This window comes from Mus caroli, unplaced genomic scaffold (genome assembly GCF_978045245.1).
Source record: "Mus caroli unplaced genomic scaffold, Mus_caroli_1 scaffold_10, whole genome shotgun sequence".
NCBI classification, from domain to species: Eukaryota; Metazoa; Chordata; class Mammalia; order Rodentia; family Muridae; genus Mus; species Mus caroli.
Window position 1 is genome coordinate 114,677,290 of NW_028227265.1, and position 27,766 is coordinate 114,705,055.

Here is a 27,766-nt window from a genome sequence, read left to right on the forward strand (position 1 = left end):
ATGGAGGATGACATCATTTATGATCTGCAGACAATGAACATCCCCAGAAGGGGACGCTGGTACACCCGCCTGTGGCATTCATGTCTGGGCCTTTGTTGCATGCACTCTAAGAAAAAGAAATTTCCCCTCTACTTGATTGGCTATGATCCTTTAGGTCCTTTACAACTAGCGGCCAGTGTGGGTGACCTGGATAAGGTAGAGGCATTAATCTGCTCCAGTCAACATCATGTGGATGAATCTGATAGGAGGAACAGGTAATGGGGCTTGAAATTGTTCGGGGGGGGGGTGTGCACAGAGGTGGGTGGGATCTGTCAGGTATACTCAGAGATAAACAGGGAGAAAAATCAACTTTCAGGGCCACATCCTAATGGAGGAGAGATGGCATGCTTAGGTTCATTTTCACTGGGGTCCCCTGCATTGTCTACGTGTTTAATGCTCTTAGGCATATGAGACCTGCATACCCTGGAACACCAGCTCCTAGGCCTTAATCAAACTACATCATTTTATTTTTATGTTACACTAAAACATTGAAGGCACTCATGCACAGCAACACACACACACAGAGGATTTGTCTATGTGCATTTTCGATGCACCATGTGTGACAGAATCAGGTACTTGGTCCCCTGGAATTGGAGCTATAAACAGTTGTGAGCTGCCATGTGGGTGCTAGCAATCAAAGCAGAGTGCGCTAGAGAACATACCTAGAGCTGGTAACTGCCAAGCCACCTGTCTAGATTTGTCTCAATATATAGACCATTAACACTAATATACAACACTGAAAAATTTATCATAAGATAAATCGTCAACTGAAATGGAAAAAATCACTACGAAATCTTAGATCAATATGACCCATTTTTGCTAATGGATCAAAGACATTTTGAACTGGAACAATGACACAGTCCCCCGCCACCACAAACCCCGGTTCTCATCATATGTACATGTTATTTGTGCATTGATACACATGTGAAGGGACTGACATTGTCTTCTTCCTACTTTTCTGTGTCCCACACATGCAGAACTAAGTGTGGGGTGATCAGAGAAATTGCCACTTGACGGTTCTCTTCTGCCACATTGTGGGTTCTGGGGACTGAACTCTGGCCATCAGGGCCCCTGGTGGGTTCCACCCAACGGTCCCTCAGTTTTAGAGACATGTTCACTCACCCAAATCCCATGGTATGTTTGATTTACTCTCTTGGAGCACATTGATTCTCAGACTTGCAGGCAAGTAAGGTTTGGGGATCCCCTTATCCCCACATCTTCTCTCAGGTTTTCAGGGCAAGTGTTTTTACCAGTTGAGTTTTACCAACCATCCCAGCCCATCATTCTTATTTCCTATTTTTAGATCGTACTAGGTTATGAAGGGGAATCAATGACACAACTGTATATTTTCTGTAGTCCACAAGCTTTTTGAACATTTTGTAGTTCAAAGAGAATTTAAGTTGGAGCTTCATATAAATAATAGATGAATAAATTATAAATTATAGTTTGAGATATTCTTTTGCTTAATGAATGTTTTCTTTAAAAACACTGAGTTGTCCAACTGTAGTTTTCATTCTGTCAGCCCATTCATTCCCCACACATTACTTAGATATCTACTGTGTAGAATACACATTCTGCTATCTCTCCAGATCTTTCCAGTCTTATACAATTATGTTTTTCTGCCCAGTCAAGCTTCCTTACATTCTATAAATTTGAATGTTAAATGAGCTGAAGCATGCTCATTGGAACCCTAGTTTCATTGTGCTTATAGCCTTTTGAATATCAAGCATGAGAGCTAGGATGGCATAGGTTATCACCTTGTAGGGATATTGACCCAATTTTGGTGTGAGTCCAGGAGCACATTGACCATTTTATAGCAAAGCATGAGGTCCTGCTTTGCTACCATTTAGTGCCTGGATTACCATGGATACTGTATCTATTACCTAAGGACTAGGCTGTGCTCCTGCTGCTACCAGGTATGGAAACACTACTCATGGGCATAAGAAAATGAACTGTAGAAATAAAAAACAAACAAACAAACAAAGAACTGATGGCTGAGGTCTTAGAGTTTTGTTTGTTGTTAAGAATTTCCATAGATACAAGTGATCTGTATCATTGCCACTTACCTGTGGACTGTGCCATATTTTGTTCAATGTAAGGCACAATGGGTTTCATGATAACCCTTTATTTTGTAGAAAAACAAAGTTAAAAATATTGGCAATTATAGTTGCTAAAGAGTAGAAATGATGAATGACATTCCAATGCTAGAGAGGCTAAAATGTGACTGAAAAGAGACAGTGAGACCAGTGTCACTGGCCACTATTTAGGATGAGTTGGGAGGATTATCATGTTCAAGACTTGGTTGGTGAAAAAGAGTTATTTTTAAAGAAATGTAAACTTCTTTGATTAGAAAAGTTTTATATGTGTACTGTTGATAGAATCCTCTTTTACCTTCACTGAAATGTTGTGTTTGTTATAACAAGGAAGAGAAACCATTATCATGATGAGCAAATGCTGAGCTCTCAGGATCTGTAAATGCTTGTAATGTTCTAGCAGAGTTCTTGTCCATCCAAACTGAAGCCTCACAGCAGCCCCGGGTAAGATAACAGCTATGCTTAATCTCCATTCTTTGGATCTGGAAATGGAGTCATGGAGCTTATAGAAATCCCAAGTAGTCACAAGTGAGTACCAGATATTAGAGTAGGATTTGAATTCATGCTGAGATCAACTTACTGGGAACTTTTCTATGATTCTTTGTACAGGAATGAAGGTCGTGAGAGAACACCTACCTTATGTGGGGACAGCCATGCACTATATCCCTAGCACAGTAAATGAACATTTGCATTGTCATAAATGAATAGGGCAATTCCAGTTATTTTCTTACATCAGAAGAAAACTAGCTTCATAGTATGTGGTGCTTAAAGGAGATGGGGCTTTTATTTAGCATTCTGAAATGTCCCTATTTGTCCTTTCCATTTGCAGAACTCCACTGCATTATGCATCTGCCCATAACCATCCAGACGTGGTGACACTATTATTAGAACATAATTGCAACATTAACATCCGGGATGATGAAGGCTGCACAGCCTTGATTAAGGTAGCTATTGGCCATCTGTTTTGATACGAAATGGACTAGAGGTTGTCCTTGTTTGCTTTCTGTTGCTGTGATAAAACACTGACCAAAAACAACTCAGGAAAGGAAATGGTTATTTGGCTTACATTTACACATAATAGATCATTCTGGAGGGGAACCAGGGCATGAGCTCAAATCAGGAACTGGAGGGAAGAAATGAACTGGAGTTCACAGGAGAATGCAGCTTTTCCATGGCTTTTACCAAGGCTTGCTCAGGTGTCTATTTGTTGTTGTTGTTGTTGTTGTTGTTGTTTTGTTTTTTAACAAAACTGATGACTTTGTCCCAGGCATGCCCCAACTCCTAAAACCTGGACTTTCCTACTTCTATCTAAATTAAAAAATAGTCCACATAGTTGCCCAGAGGCCAGTCTGATAGAGGCATTTCCTCACCGTGAGAATCTTTCTAGGTGTGTTGAGCCTGTGTTACCCTGGCAAAAAGAAAACAAACAAACAAACAAACAAACAAACAAACAAAACCAACCAACAAACAAAAAACCTAACCAAACAACTAATCTCTGCACTGCAGCAACCAACTAGCACAGCCCTGAATTCTTAGCATATCTAGGTGTGTTGGCAGAATCCTTAAATTCTACCACTGGGAAAGAGATGTGGTGGGGAGATTATAAAGTTAGGCAAGCAAGCCTGGGGGTTTTTAAAAGAACTTGTGTCTAAAGAGAGTGATAATATGCAGAACTGAAACTCTATGTTTTATTTAAGGGAAACTATTCAGTGCAATGGTAGAAACATCTCTCTTGACTTCCTTGAATTTAAGATGTATTTCTTTGTACAATTTTACAGGCCATCCAACGAGACAATGTGGATTGTGCTTCTGTATTGCTCAGACACAATGCGGATCCAAATCTGATAGATTTCAGTGGAAACGCAGCCCTACACCACGCTATATCCAGGGGTAATGTAGGGATTGTAAAAATGCTCCTTGAGCACAACGTAGATGTTGAAGCCAAAACAGAGGTAAAGAACACTCAACTTCATTCTCAGGGCACCTCTAGCAGTGACAAGCACATCTATTTTCTACACGCAGAAGCTCAGCATTCTCACTGAATCTCTTCAGAGGAACCCTTTTATTTCCTCCAAATATGTTTTTTCATATTTTTTGGTAGTTCATTCAAAAAAAAAACACAGCATAGTGTATTTTGTCTCAGAATTGGCCTTGATTTTAAAATCCAAAAATAAAGGATTTAGGACCATACAAACATCACATATATACAGACAATAAAAATGAATTCATTTCAAGTTAAGTGATTGTAGAAGAAATAGAAATGTGTTGCTGCAAAGAAGGTACTGATATGTGTTTGGCTCAGGATGAGGGTAGACTGGAAAACGAGAGAGGTAACATGCAAATTAAGAAATTTGGTCATTGGAGAAAATAGGCCAAAAATGTTATTTAAGGTTTAAAAAGTTTTGATGTACATGGGAGATGCTGTCCAGTTTCTGAGATAAATTCTTAGTTTAGAAAAGAAATATATTTGAAATACAGGTTGAGAAACTCTGCTACAGAGCCCTCTTGAGCACACTCCTTCAACAGGGGCACAGCAAAGTATACTCTGTATTTCAGGGCTGTGGCAATGGAGGCCCCACTCCATGGAGCTAAGAAGATTGGAATCCTTGAGTGTTTGGGGAGAGTTCTGGAAGGGAGTGGTGTTATAGGCAGTGTTGGACAGGGAAAAGGTGTATCAAAGGGAAAAAGAGTGTGTGGGAAAGTGCAGCAAGTGTTGCAGGGTGAATGATCCCTTGTGACTCTTTTCAGTGTCTATCTATCTTCACAAAATCTGTGATGAACAGATTGTTGAGAAACAAGTAGTTTTGTAAAATGCAATATTTTTTTCCTTTATAGTATGGCTTGACACCGTTGCAGCTTGCAGAATTTGAACAAAAACCTGAAATGGTAGAATTTTTAGCAGCAAAGTGTGCAAAAAGGTACAGTTTCTTCCTTTCTTCAATCTTAGTGCTGCTCTTGAGGGTGACAATTGCTTAAGTCACGAGTATTAAAATGATAGAGAGATTGTAAGAAACTCAGAGGCACATAGTTAGGAAGCTTAGCACACATGTAGTGGGAGCTGGAAAAGAGACAGTTTCGCCACAACAAAGAACAGCATGCACCAGGGATCACTGCCTAGTTCAGTAGTTCACCTCATGAGCCATCCACCAAGCCAAAGGATAACCATGATCAGTTGCTGCTCCACCGCCATTGTATTTTTACTTTTGAAAGTGTTTGTCACTGAATGAAGAGCCATAGGTGTCATTGGCAAGTGTTCTAGGATGGATAAACACCCACAGTCCCTAAGCCTGAAAACTTATAACCTGTGACCCCAAAGATGACAGCATAAGCCATTTCTTTAGAATTATACCATACATGATCACAGGTACCAAACAGTGTTTCCAAATGATGTGTGAGTTTTGAAATGTCCAAGTCAGCAGAAAACTACCTTTCACTGGGAGATGTTCTTAAACTGTCATAGCACAGGTACCCAGCAACTGTGGTGATTCCACAGTTCAAGACATTTCTCTTCCACATTTCAGATGGAGCTTTCAAAGTGGATATATAAGTAGTTCATTTCTTTCTGCAGAGTCTAGTACTTTATTTAGCATTATAAATCTTGTACTGAATTCTGTGAATATTTATCTCTTACAATGCAACATGCTTTTTCCATATGGAATACATCTGTTTACGCTGAAATTTTCTGTTTAGTAGACATGTATACCTGTTGTTTATGTTGAGCCATTATTTCCAAATAACAGTTGGTTCTGTGATTTAAGACACTTTTCAAAACTTTAATGATTTATGTAAAAATTTAATTTTATTTTTTTCTTATTCATGTTTACATCTAGCTCACTGACCCCCTCCTGCTCACCCAGTCCCACAGTCTCTCCCTGCCCCTCCTCCACTTCACCTCTGAGCAGTTCAGGACTCACTGTATGTCCAAAACCTGGCACTTCGTCTCTCTCTGAGGACAGAAAAAGCAGCTCAGCTAGAAGAATAAATCTGAGGTAGGATGAACAGCTTTTTTTGATACCGGCATCCCAGCTGATTGGGACCCATATGAAGACAGACATAGCTTCCCCTTCTCTACATAAGTGCCCGGAGATGTCCGGCCAACCCATGTTTGTTCTTTGTTTCATTGTTCCATCTCTGAGTGCCCTGAGGGTTCAGGTTATTTGATTCTGGTAGTAGGTCATCCTCTAGAGTCCCTATCTCCTTCAGGCCTGGAATCCTTCCTCTTAGACTTCTATAAGTGTCTACAGCCAAACCACCCTCAGCATGCCCAATCTTGTCTTTAATTCTTTTTAATGTGTGTGTATGTGTGTGTGTGCGCGCGCACACGTGCGCATGCACTTTTGTTTCTGTTTTAATTAAGAGCTAACTATTCCTCATATTTTCTCTTGAGAAAAGGTGGGAGGAGAGCAGTGAGCAATCATAGTCAATTGCTGAAAAGTGAATTCAACATTTTCTCTAGTCCTGTTGGCCCATGCATTGCATCCCAGAACTTGGGAAGTAGGACATAAACAGATTTCTGTGAGTTAAGGCCAACAGGCTCCATAGAGCAGTTTTCAGACCAGCATGGATACATAGTGAGACCTGATTCAAAAAAATATTGTTTGTAAACATCTAAAGCAAGATAGAGAAGGGACACAAATATAAAGTACTTAAAACACTTACTAAATGTTTTTCTTATGAATAGCACAATAATGCTAACTTTAAAATCTATGTCACAGCACTGAATCATCAGCTCAGAGAACTAAAGTGAAGCATGTGAAGTTCAACAAAGGTAAGGTTTCTATAGTGAATATAAATATGGTATATAGTAGCCAGTCCTATTACTCTAAATAAGAGTAGAGATTTAGCTCCTTTTCCACTGAGTCCAGACAAGGCAGCTCAACGAGCAGAAAGGAATCCAAATGCAGACAACAGTGTGAAGCAGTCCTCCCTTCAGTTTATAGTTTATTGTGTACATTTGTTTCCATCCTCTGCTGGATGAACCCTCTCAGCTGAGTTATCCTAGGCTCCTGTCTACAAGCATAGCAGAACATCATTAATGGTGTCAAAGACTGGCTCTCTCCCACAGTGTGGGTCTCAAGTTGGGCCAGTTATTGGGTGGTGATTCCCTTAATCTCTGTTCCATTTTAATCCCTGAATATCTTGTAGGTAGGATAAATTTTGGTTTGATGTTTTTGTGAGGGCATTGGCATTCCCCTCCTTCCACTGGAAGTCCATCCTGGTTACAGGAGATGACTGCTTAGGCTCCATATCACCTGCTGCTAGTTGACTCACCCCTATAGATTCCTAAGAGCCCCCACTGTCCCTGGTCTATGTTTCTTCACAGAGGTGCCTCCCCTCAGGTATCTCTTCTCCCTGATACCACCCTACTCTTGCTCCCCACCTTAGTTCCCCTCTCCATCTCCCACAAATTTCCCTCCCTAAATCAAATCCTGATGTCTATTTTATTTTCCCTTCTGAGTGAGAATCAAGCATTTTCCTTTGGGCCCTCATTTTTTAGCTTCTTTAAGTCTGTGGATCTTAGCATGATTATTCTGTACTATATGTCTGAAAAAGTACTCACTTCTAAGTGAGTACATACCATGCCTGTGTTTGAAATATCAAATCTCACCCATTTGCCTGCAAATTTCATGGATTCCTTGTTTTATACAGTGGAATGATATTTCACTGTGTAGGTGAAATATCATTCACACCACATTTTCTTCATCTATTTTTCAGTTAAAGTCCATCTCGGTTGTTTTCTGTTTCTGGCTATGACAAATAAAGGTTTTATTAACAGAGTTGAGCAACAGTCCTTGAGATGGTATGGTGGAACATCTTTTGGGTATATGCCCACGAGTGGTAAAGCTGTGTCTTGAGGTAGAACTATTCCCAATTTTCAGAAAACAAAAACAACAACAACAAAACCTGCCAAATTACTTTTCAAAAGGGGTTGTAAACATGTGCCCTCCCACCAGCAATGGAAGAGTGTTCCCCTTGCCCAATATTCTTGCCAGCTTGTGCTGCTACTCGAGGTTTTGATTTTAGCCATTCTGACTGGTGTAAGATGGATTCTTCGAGTCCTTCTGATTTTCATTTCACTGAGGACTGAAGACTTTGAACATTTAGGTGTTTCTCAACCTTCTGAGATTCCTCTGTTGAGAATTCTCTGTTTAGCTCTTTACCCCATTTTTAAATTGGTTTATGAGTTCCTAACTTCTTGTGTTCTTTATATATTTTGGACTTTAGTTCTCTGTCAAGTGTATGGTTGGTGGGTATCTTTTCCCTATATGTAGGCTTCCATTTTTTCCTATTGAAAATGTCCTTTGTCTTGCAGAAGTTTTTCAGTTTCATGAGTAGTCCCTATGTTTCAATTATTGATCTTAGAGACGGAGACATTGGTGTTCTGTTCAGGAAATTGTCTACTGTACCAATGTATCAAGGATATTTCCCACCTTCTCTCCTAGTAAATTTAGTGTATCTGGTTTAGTGGTCTAGAGGTCTTTGGTGCATCTGAACTCAAGTTTTGTGCTGGGTGATAAATATGGATCTATTTGCATTCATCCTCATGTAGATGTCCAGTTAGACCTGCAACATTTGTTAAAGATATTTTTTTTCTTTCTTCCATTGTATGACCTTTATGTCAAAATCAAGTGTTGGTGGGTGTGTGAACTTATTTCTGGGTCTTCGATTTGATTCCACTGATCAACTTGTTTGTTTCCATAGTTATACCATGCAGTTTTTATTCTGATTGCTCTGTGATATGTCTTGAGATCAGGGATGATGATACATCCAGGAATTATTTCATTATATATAGTTATCTTGCATTTTTTTGTTTTTGATAGGAAGCTAAGAATTGCTTTTTCATATTCTGTAAGTAATTGTGTTGGAATTTTGATGGGAAATGTATTGAATCTGAAGATGGTTTTGGTAAAATGGCCATTTTCACCATGTTAATCTGTCCATCCATGAGCACAGGAGATCTTTCCATCTTCAGATGTTTTCTTCAACTTCTTTTTCAGGGAATTGAAATTTTTGGTAGACATGTCTTTCAGTAGGTTGGTTAGAGTTATACTGAGATATTTTAGATTATCTATGGCTATTGTGAAGAGTTTTGTTTCTTGTCCCTTTTATCTTTTGTATAAAGGAGGGCTACTGATTTCTTTGGGTCAATTTTTTTATACAGCCATTTGCTGTAGGGGTTTATCACCTTTTGTGTAGGCATTCTTTGGTATATTGTTTGAGGTCTCTTATGTATGTGGGCAGCCTTGTTTAGTCTCTTAAGTTTCTCTCCATTTAAGTTGTTGGCTATTGGCTTGTCATATATTACCTTTATTTTGGTTGGATGTGCAAATTTTATCACTGAAATCTCCAAGATTTTCAACATGAAGGGGTGTTTGAATTTATCAAAGGTTTTTTTCAGCATGCAATGTGACAAACATGTGAATTTTGTCCCAAACCCCCACCCCTGCCACCTGCAGATATCCATTCATTCTCATGGCCATCAGGTCAACTCCCCCGTGTCTCCCTACATCTGATACTGAAACACCCCATTTCCCTGACCATCCCCACTCCCACCTAGTTCTCTCCTTCCATTTCGCTCCTAGAACTATTTTATTCTCTGTTCTCAGTCAGGTTCAAACAACCTTGTTTGGTCCTTACCTCTTGTTTATCTCCTTTTGGTCTGTGGAGTATGGTATGGTTGTCCTCTACTTTATTACTAATATCCATTTATAAATGAGTACAAACCATCCATGTTTTCGGTGTCTGGGTTACTTCATTCAGGATGATATTCTCAAGTTCTATCCATCTGCCTTCAAAATTCATTATGTCTTTACTATTAATAGGTGAATAGAATTTCATTGTATACACATACCACATTCTCTTTTGCCATTTTTAAAGAATAATTATTATTTTTAAAATTCTATGTGCACATGTGACCCTTGAAGCCAGAGGAAGGCATTCTCCTAGAGTTGGAGTTGGAGTTTTAGAGACAGTACTGACAACTGAACTGCAGTCCTCTGGAAGAGCACTGGGCGTGCTTAACTGCTGAACTGTGTCTCAGGACTATAATTCTTTTTTTTTAATTTAATCTAATTGTTTTCACTTATTCACTTTATTTTTTGAATGTACTTATTTATTTTCTTTATTTGCATTTCAAATTTTATCCCCTTTCCTCATTTCCCCTCCACCACCCCTACCACCACCACCACCACCCCAATCCCATCCCTCCTGCCCCTGCCCACTAACCCACGGACTCCTGCTTCCGTGTCCTGGCATTCCCCTACACTGGGTCCCATCACAAAACCAAAGGCCTCTCCTCTCCTTGATGTCCCACAAGTCCAACCTCTGCTACATATGCGGCTGGAGCCATGAGTCTCACCATGTGTACTCTTTGGTTGGTGGTTTAGTCCCTGGGAGCTCTGGAGTTACTGGTTGGTTCATATTATTGTTCCTCCTATGGAGCTGCAAACCCCTTCAGCTCCTTGTGTCCTTTCTCTAGCTCCTCCATTGGAGAGCCTGTGCTCGGTCCAATGGTTGGTTGTGTGCATTCACCTCTATATTTGTCAGGCACTGGCATAGCCTCTCAGGAGGCAGCTCTATTAGGCTCCTGTCAGCAAGCACTTGTTGGCATCCACAATAGTGTCTGGGTTTGGTAACTGCATATGGGATGGATCCCCAGGTGGGACAGTCACTGGATGGCTTTTCCTTCAGTTTCTGCTCCAAACATTGTCTCTGTATCTCCTCCCATGGGTATTTTGACCCCCTTTCTAAGAAGAACCGAAGTAGTCTTCATTCTGTGGTCTTCATTGTTCTTGAGCTTCATGTATTCTGTGAACTATAGTTTGGGTATTCTGAACTTCTGGGCTAATATCAACTGATCAGTGAATACATACCAAGTGTGTTCTTTTGTGATTGGGTTACCTCACTCAGGATAATATTTACTAGTTCCATTCATTTGCCTAAGAACTTCATGAGGGCTGGTGAGGTGGCTCAGTGGGTAAGAGCACACCCGACTACTCTTCCAAAGGTCCGGAGTTCAAATCCCAGCAAACCACATGGTGGCTCACAACCATCCGTTAACAAGATCTGACTCCCTCTTTTGGAGTGTCTGAAGACAGCTACAGTGTACTTACATATAATAAATAAATAAACCTAAAAAAAAGAGTTAAAAAAAAGGCTAAATAAATAAATAAATGTATATTAAAAAAAAAAAAGAACTTCATGAATTCACCGTTTTTAATAGCTGAGTAGTACTCCATTGTGTAAATGTACCACACTTTCTATATCCATTTCTCTTTTGAAGGACATCTGGGTTCTTTCCAGCTTGTGACTATTATAAATAAGGCTTCTATGGGCGTAATGGAGCATGTGTCCTTATTACCTGTTGGAGCATCTTCTGGGTATATACACAGGAGTGATATTGCTGAGTCCTCTGATTAGTACTATGTCCAAAATTCTGAGGAATCACCAAACTGATTTCCAGAGTGGGTGTACCAGCTTGCAATCCCACCAGCAATGGTGGAATGTTCCTCTTTCTTCACATCCTCACCAACATCTGCTCTCACCTGAGTTTCTGATCTTAGCCATTCTGAATGGTTTTCACGAGTCTAACATCTTGAGTTCTTAGTATACATTGGATACTAGCCCTCTATCAGATGTAGAATTAGTAAAGATCTTTTCCCAATTTGTTGAGTGCTGTTTTGTCCTATTGACAGTGTCTTTTGCCTTACAGAAGCTTAGCAATTTTATGAGGTCCCATTTGACAATTCTCGATCTTACAGCACAAGCCATTGCTGTTCTATTCAGGAATTTTTCCCCCTGTGCCCATATCTTTGAAGCTTTTCCGCACTTTCTCCTCTATAAGTTTCAGTGTCTCTGGTTTTATGTGGAGTTCCTTGATCCACTTAGATTTGAGGAGATAAGGAGATAAGAATGGATCAATTTGCCTTCTTCTACATGATAACAGCCAGTTGTGCCAGCACCATTTGTTGAAAATGCTGTCCTTTTTCCACTGGATGGTTTTAGCTCCCTCGTCAAAGATCAAGTGACCATAGTTGTGTGGATTCATTTCTGGGGCTTCAATTCTATTCCATTGGTCTTCCTGTCTGTTGCTATACCAGTACCATGCAGTTTTTATCACAATTGCTCTGTAGTACAGCTTTAGGTCAGGCGTGGTGATTCCAACAGAGATTCTTTTGTCATTGAGAAGAGTTTTTGCTATCCTAGGTTTTTTGTTATTCCAGATGAATTTGCAAATTGCCCTTTCTAACTCAGTGAAGAATTCATTTGGAATTTTGATGGGGATTGCATTGAATCTGTAAATTGCTTTTGGCAGGATAGCCATTTTGACAATATTAATCCTGCCAATGAGCATGGGAGATCTCTCCATCTTCTGGAATTTATCATCCTTTGAAGGACTGGATTTATGGAAACATATTCTGTAAATGTGGTTTTGTCATGGAATACCTTGGTTTCTCAGTCTATGGGAATTGAGATTTTTACTGGGTATTGTACCCTGGGCTGGCATTTGTGTTCTCTTAGGGTCTATATGACATAAGCCCAGGATCTTATGGCTTTCATATTCTTTGGCGAGAAGTCTGGTGTAATTCTGATAGGTATGCCCTTATATATTACTTGACCATTTTCCCTTACTGCTTCTAATATTCTTTCTTTGTTTTATGCATTTGGTGTTTTGATTAATTATGTGACAGGAGGAATTTCTTTTCTGGTCCAATCTAGTTGGTGTTCTGTAGGCTTCTTATATGTCCATGGTCATCTCTTTCTTTTGGTTAGGGAAGTTTTCTCCTATAATTTTGTTGAAGATATTTACTGGCCCCTTAAATTGGGAATCTTCACTCTCTTCTATACCTATTATCTTTAGGTGTGGTCTTATCATTTTTTTTCCTGGATTTCCTGGATGTTTTGGCTTAAGAGGTTTTTTTTTTTTTTTTTTTTTTTTTTGCATTTTGCATTGTCTTTGACTGTTGTGTTAATGTTTTCTATGGTATCATCTGCACCTGAGATTCTCTCTTCTATCTTGTGTATTTTGTTGGTGATGCTTGCATCTATAACTCCTGACCTCTTTCCTAGGTTTTCTATCTCCAGAGCTGTCTCCGATTGTGATTTCTTTTTTGTTTCTACTTCTATTTTTGGATCCTGGGTGGTTTTGTTCAATTCCTTCGGCTGTTTGGTTGTTTCCATGTAATTATTTAAGGGAATTTTGTATTTTTCTCTTTAAGTTCTTTTACCTCTTTTCCTGTGTTCTCTTGTATTTCTTTAAGGGACTTATTTATTTCCTCCTGAATGTCCTCTATCAGCATCATGAGATGGGATTTTCAATCCAAATATTGCTTTTCTAGTGTTTTGGGGTATCCAGGACTTGCTCTAGTGTGAGAACTGGATCTTGATGATGCCATTTAGCCTTGTTTCTGTTGGTTAGGTTCTTGGTCTTGCCTTTTTGCCACCTGGTTATCTCGGGTGTTAGTTGGTCTTGCTGTCTCTAGGTTGAGCTTGTTCCTCCTGTGGGCCTGTAAACCTGTCAGCACTTCTGGGAGACCAGCTCACCCTGGTAGGGCCCATGCACAGAGGGCTGTGGAACAGCCCCAGCTCCTGGGTGCAGATGGAGGCAGGAAGGACCCTGTCTCATCTGCTCTACTGCTTGTGCATTGCTAGCTGTGTTCTCCCCCCCGCCCCCCGTCCCCTTTAGCACCTTTAAAGTAGGATTTAAGTTGTAAATGTGAGGGCCCTTTAATTTGGGGATTCAGAATTGAGAAGTCATCTTGGTGTGTTTTTCTTTGATGAGTATGAAATATCCTTCCCTGTCTCTTTTGATTCATTTTGGTTGAAAGTCTCTTTTATTTAGATATTACAATTGCTCCTTAGCTTTCATCCTGAGTACCTTTTCTTGGGAAAACTTTTTACAGTCCTTCATTCTTAGGTAATGTCTATGTATGTTTGCCAAGGTATGTTTCTTGCATGCAGCAGAATGATAGATGCTGATTCCACATCCAGTCTGTCAGCTTATATCTTTTTATTGGGGGAGATGAGTTTACTGGTGTTGAGAGATATCAATAACCAATGATTGTTAATTCCTGTCATTTTGATGTTTGTGGAGGGAAGATGATTATGTGTTGAGAACACCAATCAATTTGGTGTTTTGTAAGCTTTTTCTACGTTGATAGGCATTCTTTCTTTAGTTTGGGTGAATTTTCTTCTATGATTTTGTTGCAAATATTCCCTTGTCCTTGGAGCTGCTACTCTCTTCACTGTTGTTCATTCCCATTATTCATAGAAGGATTTTTTAGAGTGTCACAGATTACCTGAATACTTTGAGTCAGAAATTGTTTTAGGTTTAACATTTTCTTTTGTTATATCATCTATGCCTGAGATCATCTCTTCCATTATTTTTGTTCTGTTGGCTGTGCTTCTGTCCCTGTTGTCCTTCTTAGGTTTTCCATCTCCAAGGTTCCCTGAGTTTGTATTTTCTTTACTGTTTCTTTTACCATTTGCAGGTATTGAATTGTTTTATTCATTTTCTTCACCTGTTTGATTCTATTTCCCTGTATACCTAAGGGATTTATTAATTTCCCCCTTTAAAGTCCTCTATCATCTTCATAAGATTGGATTTAAAAACATTTTATTGTGCTTTGCTTGTGTTAGGATATCCAGAGCTTGCTATAGTAGAATACCTGGGCTCTGGATGTGTCATATTGATTTAGTTCTCCTTGATTGTGTTCTTATGCTGGCCTTTAGCCAACTGGTTATCCCTGGGACTTTCTGGCACAGGAGTCCTGAGGTGGGCTGCCTTTGCCTGGACATTGGAAATCAGGGGACAGTGTATGTCTCCAGGAAACTGGGCAGAGCATTGGATGTTCCTGGTGCAGCAGGCCTGCTTAATTTGGGTTAAATGGTAGACAAAGAATGGCACTCAGGGGAGAACAGCTTGCAGCTCAGCTCTGGGTTTTACTATTTTTAGGGGAGGGGTTGAGACACGGTCTCGCTAAATATAGCTCTTTTTGTCCAGGGAGTCACAGTTTCTCCATCTGCTTTTGCCTCCTAAGTGTTGAGATTCAAATTGTGTGCCACCAGACTCAATCTATAATTCTTTCCAGAACCATTAGCCTAGAGTTAAAAAGAATCACAAGAAGTTATTTTTGAAACAGTTGTTTATTCTGGTCAGGTTTGTGCTCTCTATCAGTCTGAGAGAGTTCATTTAGGATCATCACAAATGTGTGTGTGTGTATTTATTTTTAGGCATTAATGTTTGATAAATTATTGTCATCTTCAATTTGAAATATACAGGGAATGAATAGTTTTATGCAAAGTAATTCGCTAAAAGTGAATATTTACTCTTGAATAGTCTCTAGATTGGTCTCATAGAAATTGATACTAATAATGAGTCTGATCGTTTTCATATGTAATGTTTTTCTATAGTTGTAATAAAACATATTTTGTTTTTCTTTTCAGAAGTATTATATTTTAAAGAGGAACAGCCTTTGTCCTGGTAAGGTTTAACAATTTATTAATGGTAGGTAAATTCAAAGATAAGAAGCAAATTCTTGTTGGGAGTACTTTGAGACCTGTGTCTTACAAGTTCCACAATATTATGAATATATCTTTTAGCTTGGAAACTTGCTCAGTGTAGTTCATAGGAACATGAACACTATATTCACCCACCATTTGCAAGAATCAACTCTGGAGTTTGGAAAAAGAGCCTGCTGGGATTAGCTATGCACATGGATGTTCATCTAAGATTCATTGGCTTTTCAAAGCCTTACTGAATTCAATTTGTGAACTAAGACCCACACTAGTAGCTATCATTTCAGGCATTTCTCTTGTCTGAGAGTTTACATACTTCGGGATGCTTCTCAGTTGTCAGTCATCACTACAGGATGCCAACAAATTTCTTTCCTCTTCTGACAGAGCTTTACATGTACAGGACATTTTTGTCAGGGGTAGCATCTTTCATAGCTGTTGGAAGACACCCATGTCTTCCAGAATGCTCCATCCATCCATCAATGATCAGTTCACATGATCTGTTTTCCACAGTAATGAATCCTTTGACTCTCAGTAGATTATCTGAATGACAGTGTAACTAATAGTTATCTTTCTACAAAGGGGGCTTTTGTCTTCTGCATCAGTTGGACATGACCATAGAGGTAAAGGCCCATCCATTCCAGTCCAGGATGCTAGGTTAGACACTAGCTTGATAGAAAACTAAAAGTTGTATTTCAAGCTAATTCTGTGCTCATTAGGATTCATTACTTCCACAAGAGAGGACAACTATATTGTCCTCTTTATTTGTGCTATGTATCAACAAAACATTTTCTAAACATTATTAAATAGCTTACTGGATCCGAAGGTAATGTTGAAAGTGAAGATTCAAAAATGTCCAGTACTTAAAGCTCTTCAGAGACTCCTTAAAAAATACACATGTTGACTTCTATTGGAATTCTAAACAGTTCCAGAGTAAAACTGCAAGTGTCAACTAAATTTTATTGTTCCTTGCTCTTGTTACTATCTTATTATGTTTCTAGAAATGCTTGTTTGGCATAGAAACAAGCAGACTGTGATATCAGGATTCAGTCGTGCATGAGATAAGAAGGGGCAGCTTGAACATTATGAAAGCTGTGGTGGGTTGTTTAGAGTTCCTGAAATCTATTTGATGGTCCACAAAACATCCTCTTGTGTGGTAACATCATAGTCAATGAAATATGCACAAAGTATCATGAGAGAAGTACTTTGCTGTTCCAGGGGCAAAGACTGACATTGAGTCAATAGATTAAAAAAAAAAAAAAAAAACAAAAAACTGTCTGTAAGCTGTCGTAACAAAGGCTGAAGAGGTGCTAGTGAGTGTGCCTGTGTGCATGCATGCTTGTCTGTATCTGTGTGTGGTTTTGTTGGGCTATATTTTGTGGGCTAAATTCTTCCCTTTCTTCCACATGAAGTGAAGTTGTAAGGAAAGTGTCCCCAAATGTAATGAACTGGTTGAAGAACAAGTTAATAGTTTTTATTGATTTGTAATGTAGCATAAATTGGGAAATCGAACAACAAAGAATTCAAAGTCTTTGATTACTGTTTTATATGAAATTAAAATAACACTCTTAAAATAAACCACAGTGAGCCAAGACCACCAGGACAGCTTAAATCCATCTTGAAAAACCCTGTCCAGAATAATACAGGTAAGTTTAAGAGTAAGTACTCTATTGATTCTATCCCAATCATAAATAGAATCTTGTTCCTGCTAGAATAGAAACTAAGGAAAACAAATATGCCAATGGTAGTTATATTCTGTCTTAATTTTTAGGATTCAGAATTGTTTAAGGAATTGTTTCTAAGAAATTTCAAATTGTATCACCTGAAATATGTTTATTTATTTAAAATGAACTACTGATGTATGTAGTGTCTTTTTATAAGTAAAAAGATTTTTCACCTATTCCACAATGTAGATCCTCTCTAGTTACATAACAACAAAGAGTTGACTTTGGTATGAATTGGATTTTTACTTAACTTTTATCATTGATATATATATTACTGACTACATATTGTTGTATGTGTATCGGTGTCCATAAAATGTGGTCATGTTAAGCAAACAAAAATAGAGTATTCAATTACTTTTACTGTGTTTTGAGGACTTAATGTCATTAGGGCACTCTGGATTTTTTTTCTGTCATAGAATTTCTGAATTTCAACTTATTTGAGAATTCATACATTATCTTCTGGTTATTTTTATTTGTCTTCCATTTAATGTGAATATCCTGATACAATAAATAACTGGCTCAATTAGGAACTTTTAAAAGACTGAATGGTGCGTGAGTTTTGTAGGTAGTGCTGTGGAATGAAAACTGCCATTCTCGGTATTCTATGCAACAGCCTCCATATGGGCTACTCTGACAGCACCTTTTCCCTGTAGTTCTATTAGTTACCAAATTGATAGTGATACTTGGTTTACATGCTAAAGACATAATTTGCAGAAAAAAAAACTGCCACAGTAGAAGGAAGATTGAGAAAATCCTATCATCCTATAGTGCATGGCATGGAAGGGCCCATTGGTTCAGTCTGAATATGACTCTTACAGTGGGGGAAATACCACACAGTTTATGCTTTCAGCAACTGTCACCACAGCATCTCTCACACCTACTTTGCCTTAGGAAAACACCAGCCAGAGAATAGTGTAGAGGAATCTAAATGGCTGTCTTCACATAAGCATGGGATGAAATACTATTAGTGTAATGTGGGTGAGTTTCTTTTAAGTTATTTCAGCATTAGAGTTTTCTTGTGGTGATGAGGGTTGACAGAGGCCCCATACATGTGTAGCATAAGGTCCACCAGAGATCCACCTTCTCAGCCCATTTCTTGGTGGGACAAAGGCTGTGCTCTGGCCATGGGCAATGCCCAGCAGGGTACAGTGGAGTTTTACATATTGCAAAGGAAGTAAACAAGAATTGTTCATTTGTTAGATTGTTTGCTGAGCAGACTTTTTCCATACAGTGAAACCTGAGTCACTCAATGGTTTATATGCAGAAATAAATAAAAAAAATGCTTCATATGAGGCATTACTTCCTTGGAATTGCTGCTTTATGCTTCCATGCTTCTCTCCCTGGAGTAATACTTCAGTTTGTATAGCTACTAAGGGGGTCTTTCTAGCAGCTCTTGCCATGGGAGGCAATGGAAGTTGATGCTGAGCTTCTTTGCATTGCACATGAGCTAGGGACCAGTGCTAGCACTGAGGGCCTTTAGCATCTTCCTCAGAAGATCTAGAGTAGAGTAACACACTGATCTCTCTAGAGCTTTGTCACACTTGCAGCTGGAAATCCTTTGGGAAGGGTTTTGGGTCTCCTGTATTTGGCTATGTTGCATAGTCACAGACTGAGCTTCCCTGTGCTAGGAATGGATATTCCCCCTCAGTGAAAGAGGTTCAAGTCAATACTTGGAGAAGTCCCTTTCACTTCTGTCCAAGATGAGTACGCTCACTTAGAGTTGTGCCAGCATCCCTAGGGCAGACACAGAAAGCAGCAATGGCAACACAATTCACTGTGAGATAACACTTCAGGCTAAGATGACACTTTTTGAGTCTGATAGGGCTCAGGATTGTAGGTATTTTGCACAATTTATTATAAATAGTAACTTTTGATAAAATTTTCTCTTCGTATTTTAAAAATATAAGAATGTGGAAAGGAAGAGTTCTAATACATTTATTCTTACAAATCAATATTCATTTTAAAGGCTTTTCATAAATGGTGTCAAAGCATATAGGGTCACAAAAATGCTAGCCTCGGCACTGGCTACCATTGTTTAATGACAAATTTTGCCTCCCTCTTTTGTAGTTAGTGAGAAAGTTACAAGAAGAACATCACTGTGGTAAGAATGTGGTGTGCATTTTATAATATATTAATCTGTAGAAAATATAACATTCAGAACCTGACACTGTCTTTCCCTCTATGTGATACTATTTCAGCTCTTTACTTTTCTATAATCACAAGCTGAATAATTATTTATAGAGCAAACCACGTTGAAATTACTGATGATATCTCTCATGCAGCATGAAATGCTGAAAAGGATCCATAGCTAGGTCGAAGATCCAATGGATAAAGTGCTTGCTATGCATGTGTGAGAATGAGAGTTTGGATGCTCAGAATCCACATGAGGTCTGATGGTCTCATGCGCTGCTGTATGCTGGGGCCCTTATGGTGAGACTGGAGGTGGTGACAGAGAATCCCCTAAATTTTACTGGGTAGTTAGCCTGGGGTTTTCATCCATGAACAAGAGATCCAGCCACAAGTCTAAGGTTGAAAGAAGGTTGCATATTTGCATTCTATCAGCTCCCTGACAAACCTACCATTGTTGTTTCTAGGTGTTCAAAAGCTGAAGATGTCAGGCATACTTCCCGTATCAAGGTAAAATGCTTCTCTGTGAAATCAAGTTTCTTATGAATTGTCTTAATTCAGCAGTAGTCTAACTATCCCAGTTTTATATGGAAATGTGATTCAGAGAAAACCATACTGTAGATGTGGAACTTTCTATCAATTGCAAGTGAGCAATAAGTCCTTATGGGTAGTAGTGGCCCGATATGAGAATGGACTCAAAAGACATAGGGAGTGAAGACTGAGTGCAGTTCTCACATAATACAAGATGTTTGATGTTTGACAAAGTAATGTTTGCAGAAATGAATACACATTAGACAGATTTTAAAATGTGACTGTGATAATAGACCAGAATACCATTTTGTAAGTCCAGATATTTCAATGATCCTGGAATCTCCAAAGTGCCTTTACCCTCAGCAGAATGCCCATAAGTTTTATCTACCCTTGGGCACTCCTATTTCAGGATCATATATGAGAGCCTCTCTTTGGTTTCTCTCTTTCATCTGTGTTTAGACTGAGAAGAACTTGTGGATATTTAGCAATTATGTTCATCAAATTTGTCTTATGAAGAGATTAGAGCATTTTCTATTTGATTCTTATAAGGATATGCTGAAAGTTCTTCATCTAGTTAAACAATAACTGCCCTTCCCCAGTTAGCCAGCATTTCTAGAAGCAGAGAGTCAATTGCTATATACTTCCGTATAAGATCTTCTTTTTCTATTTTTGAAATATACATGCATATTCTTTGTGCCATATTCAAACACTTACAATGTTGTAGTGTTTTATTTAGATACTTCCATATTCAGTATGAGGCTACTTTATCACTATGAGATGCTGGAGTTTAGGAAACTTGTTTCTGTATAACCTGTAGCCCTAGACTGAGGTGCTGTGTGAATGATAAGTGACATTTTAATGATTTTTGAATGTGACTCAGTGGTTCAATGTGTTTCTATAAAGCAGTTCCACAGATACTATGGTAAGGACAGCAGTGGCAATTTAACTGGCATTTATTTCCAAATGGGAAAATGTGCATTTTATACCCCCCCAGCAATGGAGGAGAAAGACTGTCAAAAGAGGTTTCATCAATATTAATGATCATCTTATATAAAATGTAGAAAAATTGGCACATAATGAATTAAGCTTAGTCTCAACCGGAAGAACAATGTCCCGTTTCCCATTTCATGATTTTCTCTTAATCTAGTCTAGCCTAAATATTTTTACATCTTGATGATATCCTATCAATTTGGAAATAGATAAGCATATTAGAAGATATTTCATGTTTAATTTAATTTCATGGCTTTTTTCATGTGTCAATACCCTGTGATTACTAAGAAGTAAAGTTGATTTGAAAGCATGCACCCAAAAACAAAAGAGTTAATTTCAGAACCAAACAAAAAGTTAACTCTCTACCTTTGCATTGCCGGAAGAATCTAGCAAAACCTTACTTGGATCACAGAAGAGAATGCAAAAGGGTTTTGTGGGTTTTTGGAGTTCTGAAGTTTATGTGTGCTCTCAGGGAGAGCCAATACCTAACACTTGTGAAGAAAAAACATCCCTAATGGTAATTCCCCCTCATTTGATAAGTAACATATTTGCTTGTTATGAAGGAAAATGTTGAATGTGTGTGTCTGTGCCTTGAGTACTGCAAGTAGTGTCAGAGAAGAGAAACCTAGCCTGGAATATTCCCCTCATCTCCTTCATATCCTCACTCCTTGCCAGGCCCTGTATTAGGTAGTGCTTCCCTACCTCCCTAATGCTGTGACCCTTTCTTTAATAGAGTTCCTCATGTTGTGGTGACTCCCAACGATAAAATTGTTTTTGTTGCTACTCCATAACTGTAGGTTTGATAATGTTATCAGTTGTAATGTCCTATCAGTGTTTTCAGACGGTCTTAGGAAACTTGTGTGAGCCTGTTCTATGCACCTCCTCCAATTGGTCATGGTAGATAGGTTGAGAACCACTGTATTAAAATGTTAAGTGTTAGGAAATTAGACTATGGAAACAACAAGAAAGAAACAAAAACAATGAGCATGTTTGTAACACAGTCAGGAGAATTCATAAAATGACAGAAAGTAAATAATCCAGGCTCCTGGAAGTAGGTACAGTCAACATGAAAGCAACCAACATATTTGTGTTTCTCTTCTTAGATCGACTGACTTTAAGTGTGTGAATGCTTTGCATGTGTATTCTGTCTGTGTCCCATGTGTGTGTGCTTCCCACAGACATCAGAAGAGGTTATTTCATCCCTTGGACTTGGTGTTCCAGAATTTTGTCAGCAAACGTTTATGTATTACAAATCAAACCCAGGTACTAGGCAAGAGCAATACTTGTTAAAAATTCATCAGCCCCCTTTTCCAGCTCCTAGAGTGAATATGTTTGATATGAAAATGATTAAAAGTATCATAAGGGAAAATAAGTATTCAGTCTTAGGATATTTGTTAACTTCCTGGACCCAGGCCTCAGCCTTCACATTTTACCTATTGAAGTCCAAAGGACTAATAGGCAGGGTGTGCACAATAGGAGGCTCGGTATGCTGGGCATACCTTTAATTTATGAACTCATAAAGCAGGCAAGATGGTCTCTGTCAGGTCAAGGACACCCTCTTCGTAATTGATATGGGAAGTAGGGGAAGGCAAGGTGAATTGTGGCTATCAAATGATGACTAATAGGAGTCAGTCTTCTCCTTCCACTATTTCAGTCTCAGGTATCAAGTTCAAGCTGTTTGTCATGCTGACAAGTACCTTTATCTACTTAGTCATCTCGCTGACCGTGATTTACACATTGACTGAATTTATATAAAAAGTGTGTGTGTGTGTGTGTGTGAGCATGAGTGCGTGCATGTGTGTGTGTGTGTGTGTGTGTGTGTGTGTGTGTGTTAATAACATTACATACCTGTTGCCCAGTGCATGGGAGGTTCAGACAGAGAGAGATGTGTTCTCCAGGTTTGAATACTCAGCCACACTTTGGGAGAGGGTTTAACCTTCAGGAATATAGCCTAAGTAGCACAAGGTTGTCAGTGGTAGGTTTTCATGGTTATGACTACTTGTGGTACCAGTTCTGTGTTATTTGTTTCCTGGTCTACCACCATGTGAGAAGCAATAGAATACTACCACAAACTGGGACACACTGTTGCCTTGATGGAAGTAACTGACTGACTTTCCCATCAGACATTTTGTCACAGCAACTACAGAAGCAAGTAAAATAATAATAATAATAATAATAATAATAATAATAGCCCTCTTTTCTGTTTTAATCCCCATTGAGAAGTTACAAAGCAAACACAAGGGTCTGTTTGCAGATCTTACTCACACCACTTCCTCTACTACCTACTGTTAACAACTAGCTAATTATCTTAATGTAAACCCTCTAAATTCACTATTAAGAAAGGGGCAGATTAGATGTAATTATTACACCCAGTGAAATCATTAGAAACTGTAAACTTAATATTGTCAGAAAAAAACTCAAATGTCCCTTCTTTTTAGCCTAGTTCAATTTAGTTTCCAGATTAATATTAGCTACAATATGTGATGAACCTGAGTAAATTTTGTTCTAGAAAGAACTAAGCAGAGCCGGGCGTGGTGGCGCACGCCTTTAATCCCAGCACTCGGGAGGCAGAGGCAGGCGGATTTCTGAGTTCGAGGCCAGCCTGGTCTACAAAGTGAGTTCCAGGACAGCCAGGGCTATACAGAGAAACCCTGTCTCGAAAAACCAAAAAAAAAAAAAAAAAGAACTAAGCAAGAAGGTAGAACTCAGGTAATTTTCAAACACAGAAATTCACTTGGCAATCATCTTCTAGTTCAGTGAAAAGCCGTTAGAGTTTTCAAAACTAACATTCCTACTACAAACACCTTTCCCCTGAATAGAGTTTTTATGATGATACAGAACGTGCATAACAATGGTAAAGGATATGGTAACCAGAGATTAGTTACTGTTGGCATGACATGAAGCAACCTCTTCTATAGACCAATTATTAGAATACAATCCACAATATCATTCAAGCAGTGATATATGCCAGGCACAACTTAGCCAAAGGTAGTTTCCATTCTTCAAAGAAATAAATTATGTGATTGAAATAAAAATAGATGCTATTTTCTGATACTAAACTTGCATGAAATCAAACTAACACAAGACTTCCCAGAAGCCTATGTGGCAATTGCAGTGTAGTAAGTATAAAATTTAAAAAAAAAATGGATCTGAGGTAGATAATAATAGTTCTCTATTGCATGCTAAGAGAATACTCAATGTAAGTCTTTATGAATAGGTACAGCCAGACAGGGATGACAATGACACAGGCATTTTCAAAGATGCTAACTAGCTTGGGGCAAAGGAAAAGTTCTCATGTCAATGAGAAATTCATACTTTTCTCCATTTCATTCTCATTCTAAACGGGTAACAACCAGTCTCTCTCTCTCTCTCTCTCTCTCTCTCTCTCTCTCTCTCTCTCTCTCTCTCTCTCTGTCTCTCAATTTCTCTCACCTTTATTTTAAAACTAGAATATAAATGCATAATATATATACATGTATATATACATATTTACATATACATATATATGTATAAATACATACACACATACATGGACTCATGCATGTATATATACATAAAATATACCAACCAGATGGCTCAATGGGTTCGTGAACTTGCCTTGGAAGCCTAATAAGCTGAATTTCATCCTGAAAAAAGAAAAAAGTCTGTAATCTCTGCACCCCTAAATCCAGATTGCAGGCTAAGAGAGTAGAACAGTCCTGAAACTCACAAGCTAGACAGATTAGACCATACGGAGCAGCAGAAATGGTCAGAGCCTCTTTCTAACTCTGTGGAAGTAGAGAGCCAGCTCCTGAAATTTCCCTCCAGTCTACACACACACACACACACACACACACAAACACACACAAACACACACATACAGAAACACACAAGAGAGAGAGAAACAGAGAGACAGAGAGAGAGAGAGAGGGAGGGGAGAAATACACAGGCAAGCATAACACAGGCAGAGTAATAAAACACATGTATACAAACCCCTAAGATAAAAATTATTTTGAATCATGAATTTAAGTATTCTGGTAAATAAATGCTGTTAATATACACCTGTTGTGTGACTAACAATTCAGGGAAATCTCTTCAGGGTCCTCTCATTTATCTTCAGTGTTATCTTCATGGAAATGGCAGATGTCCTGGAAATTTAATTTTGAATCATATGGTCCTTTCATTCTTCTTTAATAACTGGCTCAAGCATATTTACACAATGAGGAAGGGGCTAATGAGTCCAGTAGCTCATGGTGTATGAAACCGTGCCTATGCCTGAAAATTCCACATGCTTTGCTGTATTCAAAGTCCATGATGATTCTTGGTGAATCCAGTGAACTAAATTCTAACCTTTGAACAGTTTGAAGACACATAGATTGCATGCTTGCTCATCCTTTTCCTTTGATCAACAGTGCTTCTTAACTTATTTTGTTGAATCTTCTCTGTGTTATATTGTTTGATGATGCAGAGTATGTGACTTTTTCATGTAAGTATCATGAAACCTGGTACTGAAGGGCAAAAGTAGGTTGATAAGCTATGAATTTCATGGAGGTGTAAAGAGCAACAAATGTATGGATACCTTATTTGCCATGACGCATCAAATCCACTCTCAACACTCACATTTCCTAAATGTATCTGGCTGAATCAGTGAGTGCTCTGGATAGCCTATCTAAGCTAGCATTATGGAATTTGATCACTTGTTTTGTGACCAAATCCACTGGGCAAAACCCCTGCACAGCTTGGAATGAATCCCTCAGACGTTTGAAGTCACTCCTACTGTACCTAGATGATGGTTATGTTAGTTACTTTCCATGGCTGTAAAAAAGGACCATGAGAAAGACAACTTCCAGAAGAAAGGGTGCGCTTGAAGTTGGGCTCATGGTTCCATTTGGATGCACACATCACCATCATGGTTCAGGCAGCAGGCATGGTACTGAAGCACCAGCAGAATGATCACACCTTGACCCACACAGGAAAGAGAGAACTTTGTGGAAATGGCACCTGTGTACTGTAATCTTTTTTTTTTTTTTTTTTTTTTTTTGGTTTTTCGAGACAGGGTTTCTCTGTGTAGCCCTGGCTGTCCTGGAACTCACTTTGTAGACCAGGCTGGCCTCGAACTCAGAAATCCACCTGCCTCTGCCTCCCGAGTGCTGGGATTAAAGGCGTGGGCCACCACGCCCAGCTGTACTGTAATCTTAAAGCCCATCCCAGTGACACATATCCTACAAAAAGGGCACAACTCCTAATCCTTTCCAAAATAGGTCAGCCATCTGGAGAGCAAGCAGTATATGAGGCTATGAGCCTCTGACATTCAAGCCACCACAGAGGTGCTGGATCAGGTCATTATATTCATCCTCTCTGTGTAACAACAGTCATGGTGATGCAGGATATTTGATCATGCTGTGCTTGTGATTGATTGTGTTGTTTACTCAATAAACTCTTGTCAAGTTATTGTGTGATCAGCCTTTGCACCAAAGTTTAATCCCTCTAGCTAGAATACAGACACTTCCTTAGTAAACACCCTTAATCCTAAACAATCAAGGTAACGTTAGGTTGTAGAAGGAAGCACCTTGTTTGAAAGTGATGTCTAGTTGCATGGCAGAGAAGTTGATGAATCAGAGAAAGATTTGATTAAATAGGATATGTTCAACTCTCTCAAGAAGAAAGAGGAAAGGGAAGCTACTTGAGAGGTAGTGCAGAGAGAAACAGAGAGAGGAGGCATTTTTACCCAGAGAGTTTTAGAGAAATATATTGAAGAGAGAACCAGAGAGACACAGGTGAAGGCAGAATGAACTGAGAATATGAAGGAGTCAGAAGATTAGAAAAAAATTGCGAGTTAGTTTGAGGTCAAGCAGAACAAAAAACATCAGAGGCCAAGAGAGAATCCAGACTGAATCAGTTAACATGGGGAGCAGCTTTGAGCTAGAACACCTGAGTTGAACCAGTCAGCCAGAGATGAAAAAGAACCAGAAATAACGGTATGCTTATTCAGCAGTAGGTATGAGAGGCAGAAAATATTCTAGGCCTATGCTAAGTTTCACACAGGCTAGAAGCTTCCAGGACTAGGCCTAGGTTATCACTCGGATGGAGGTAGTAAGCATCAAAGATTACAATTACACCTAGTGCATAAAAGTTACTTGAACATAGAGTTAGTAGGTGAGATTTTGGAAGGCATATATAGAATCCATACGTGGAACTCAGCAATTCCCCTCTGCTGTAGGTAGTGACATACTTTATTCATGCATTTCACAATTCAGTTTTACTGTTCTGATATCCCAGGTATCTAATGGACAACTGTGGAAGATCATTCACTGGGGAAGGTTAGTGTAGTGCAGAAGAGAGAGGTTCATTTTGTTCTCAAAGCACCTCACTGCCCTATTCACTTCATCTGGCTGGAATTCAAAATTCAGGTCATAAAGACAGGAGAGGACACATTTTGTCCTTTCTTTTTATATCTTTCCAATTTGCAGATAATGATGATGTGAGGTAGCAAAGAGCAGAAGAAAGGAAAGCATAACCCTAAGCAGGTCCCCGTTTAAGATTTCTAGATACTCTGGGCCTTTGAGTCATCATGCAGAAAGGAAGCAGAGGTTGCTGAATATCAGAGAGTGTCCTTAGTGATGAAGTTGGTCTGAATACAGAAACATTTTGGGGACTATAAATTGAGATTCTGACATTAGCAGACAGGTGATAAAATGAATAAAATCAGTGAAACTTTAAATCAAAAGTAACATTGCCAATTTTCCTTATAGGTGCTAGGAAAGAAAC

At 38.9% G+C, this 27,766-nt stretch overlaps 1 protein-coding gene across 2 annotated transcripts; it reads left to right on the forward strand.

Annotated features, from left to right (window-relative positions):
• On the forward strand, positions 1-27,766 carry LOC147002516 (uncharacterized). Of its 2 annotated transcripts, none has more exons than XR_015048687.1 (10): positions 1-254; positions 2,962-3,076; positions 3,911-4,084; positions 4,968-5,050; positions 5,963-6,121; positions 6,848-6,900; positions 15,579-15,615; positions 17,232-17,293; positions 19,439-20,008; positions 27,751-27,766. XR_015048687.1 is itself a non-coding variant. In XM_085844147.1 (10 exons), exons 1-10 carry the CDS (start codon positions 1-3, stop codon positions 20,042-20,044), a joined length of 1,050 nt encoding a protein of 349 aa, XP_085700273.1. The 2 variants fall into 2 exon arrangements, 1 of the variants encoding a protein (XP_085700273.1); XM_085844147.1 differs by lacking the exon at positions 27,751-27,766 and having other exon boundaries at positions 19,439-19,472; positions 19,966-20,044.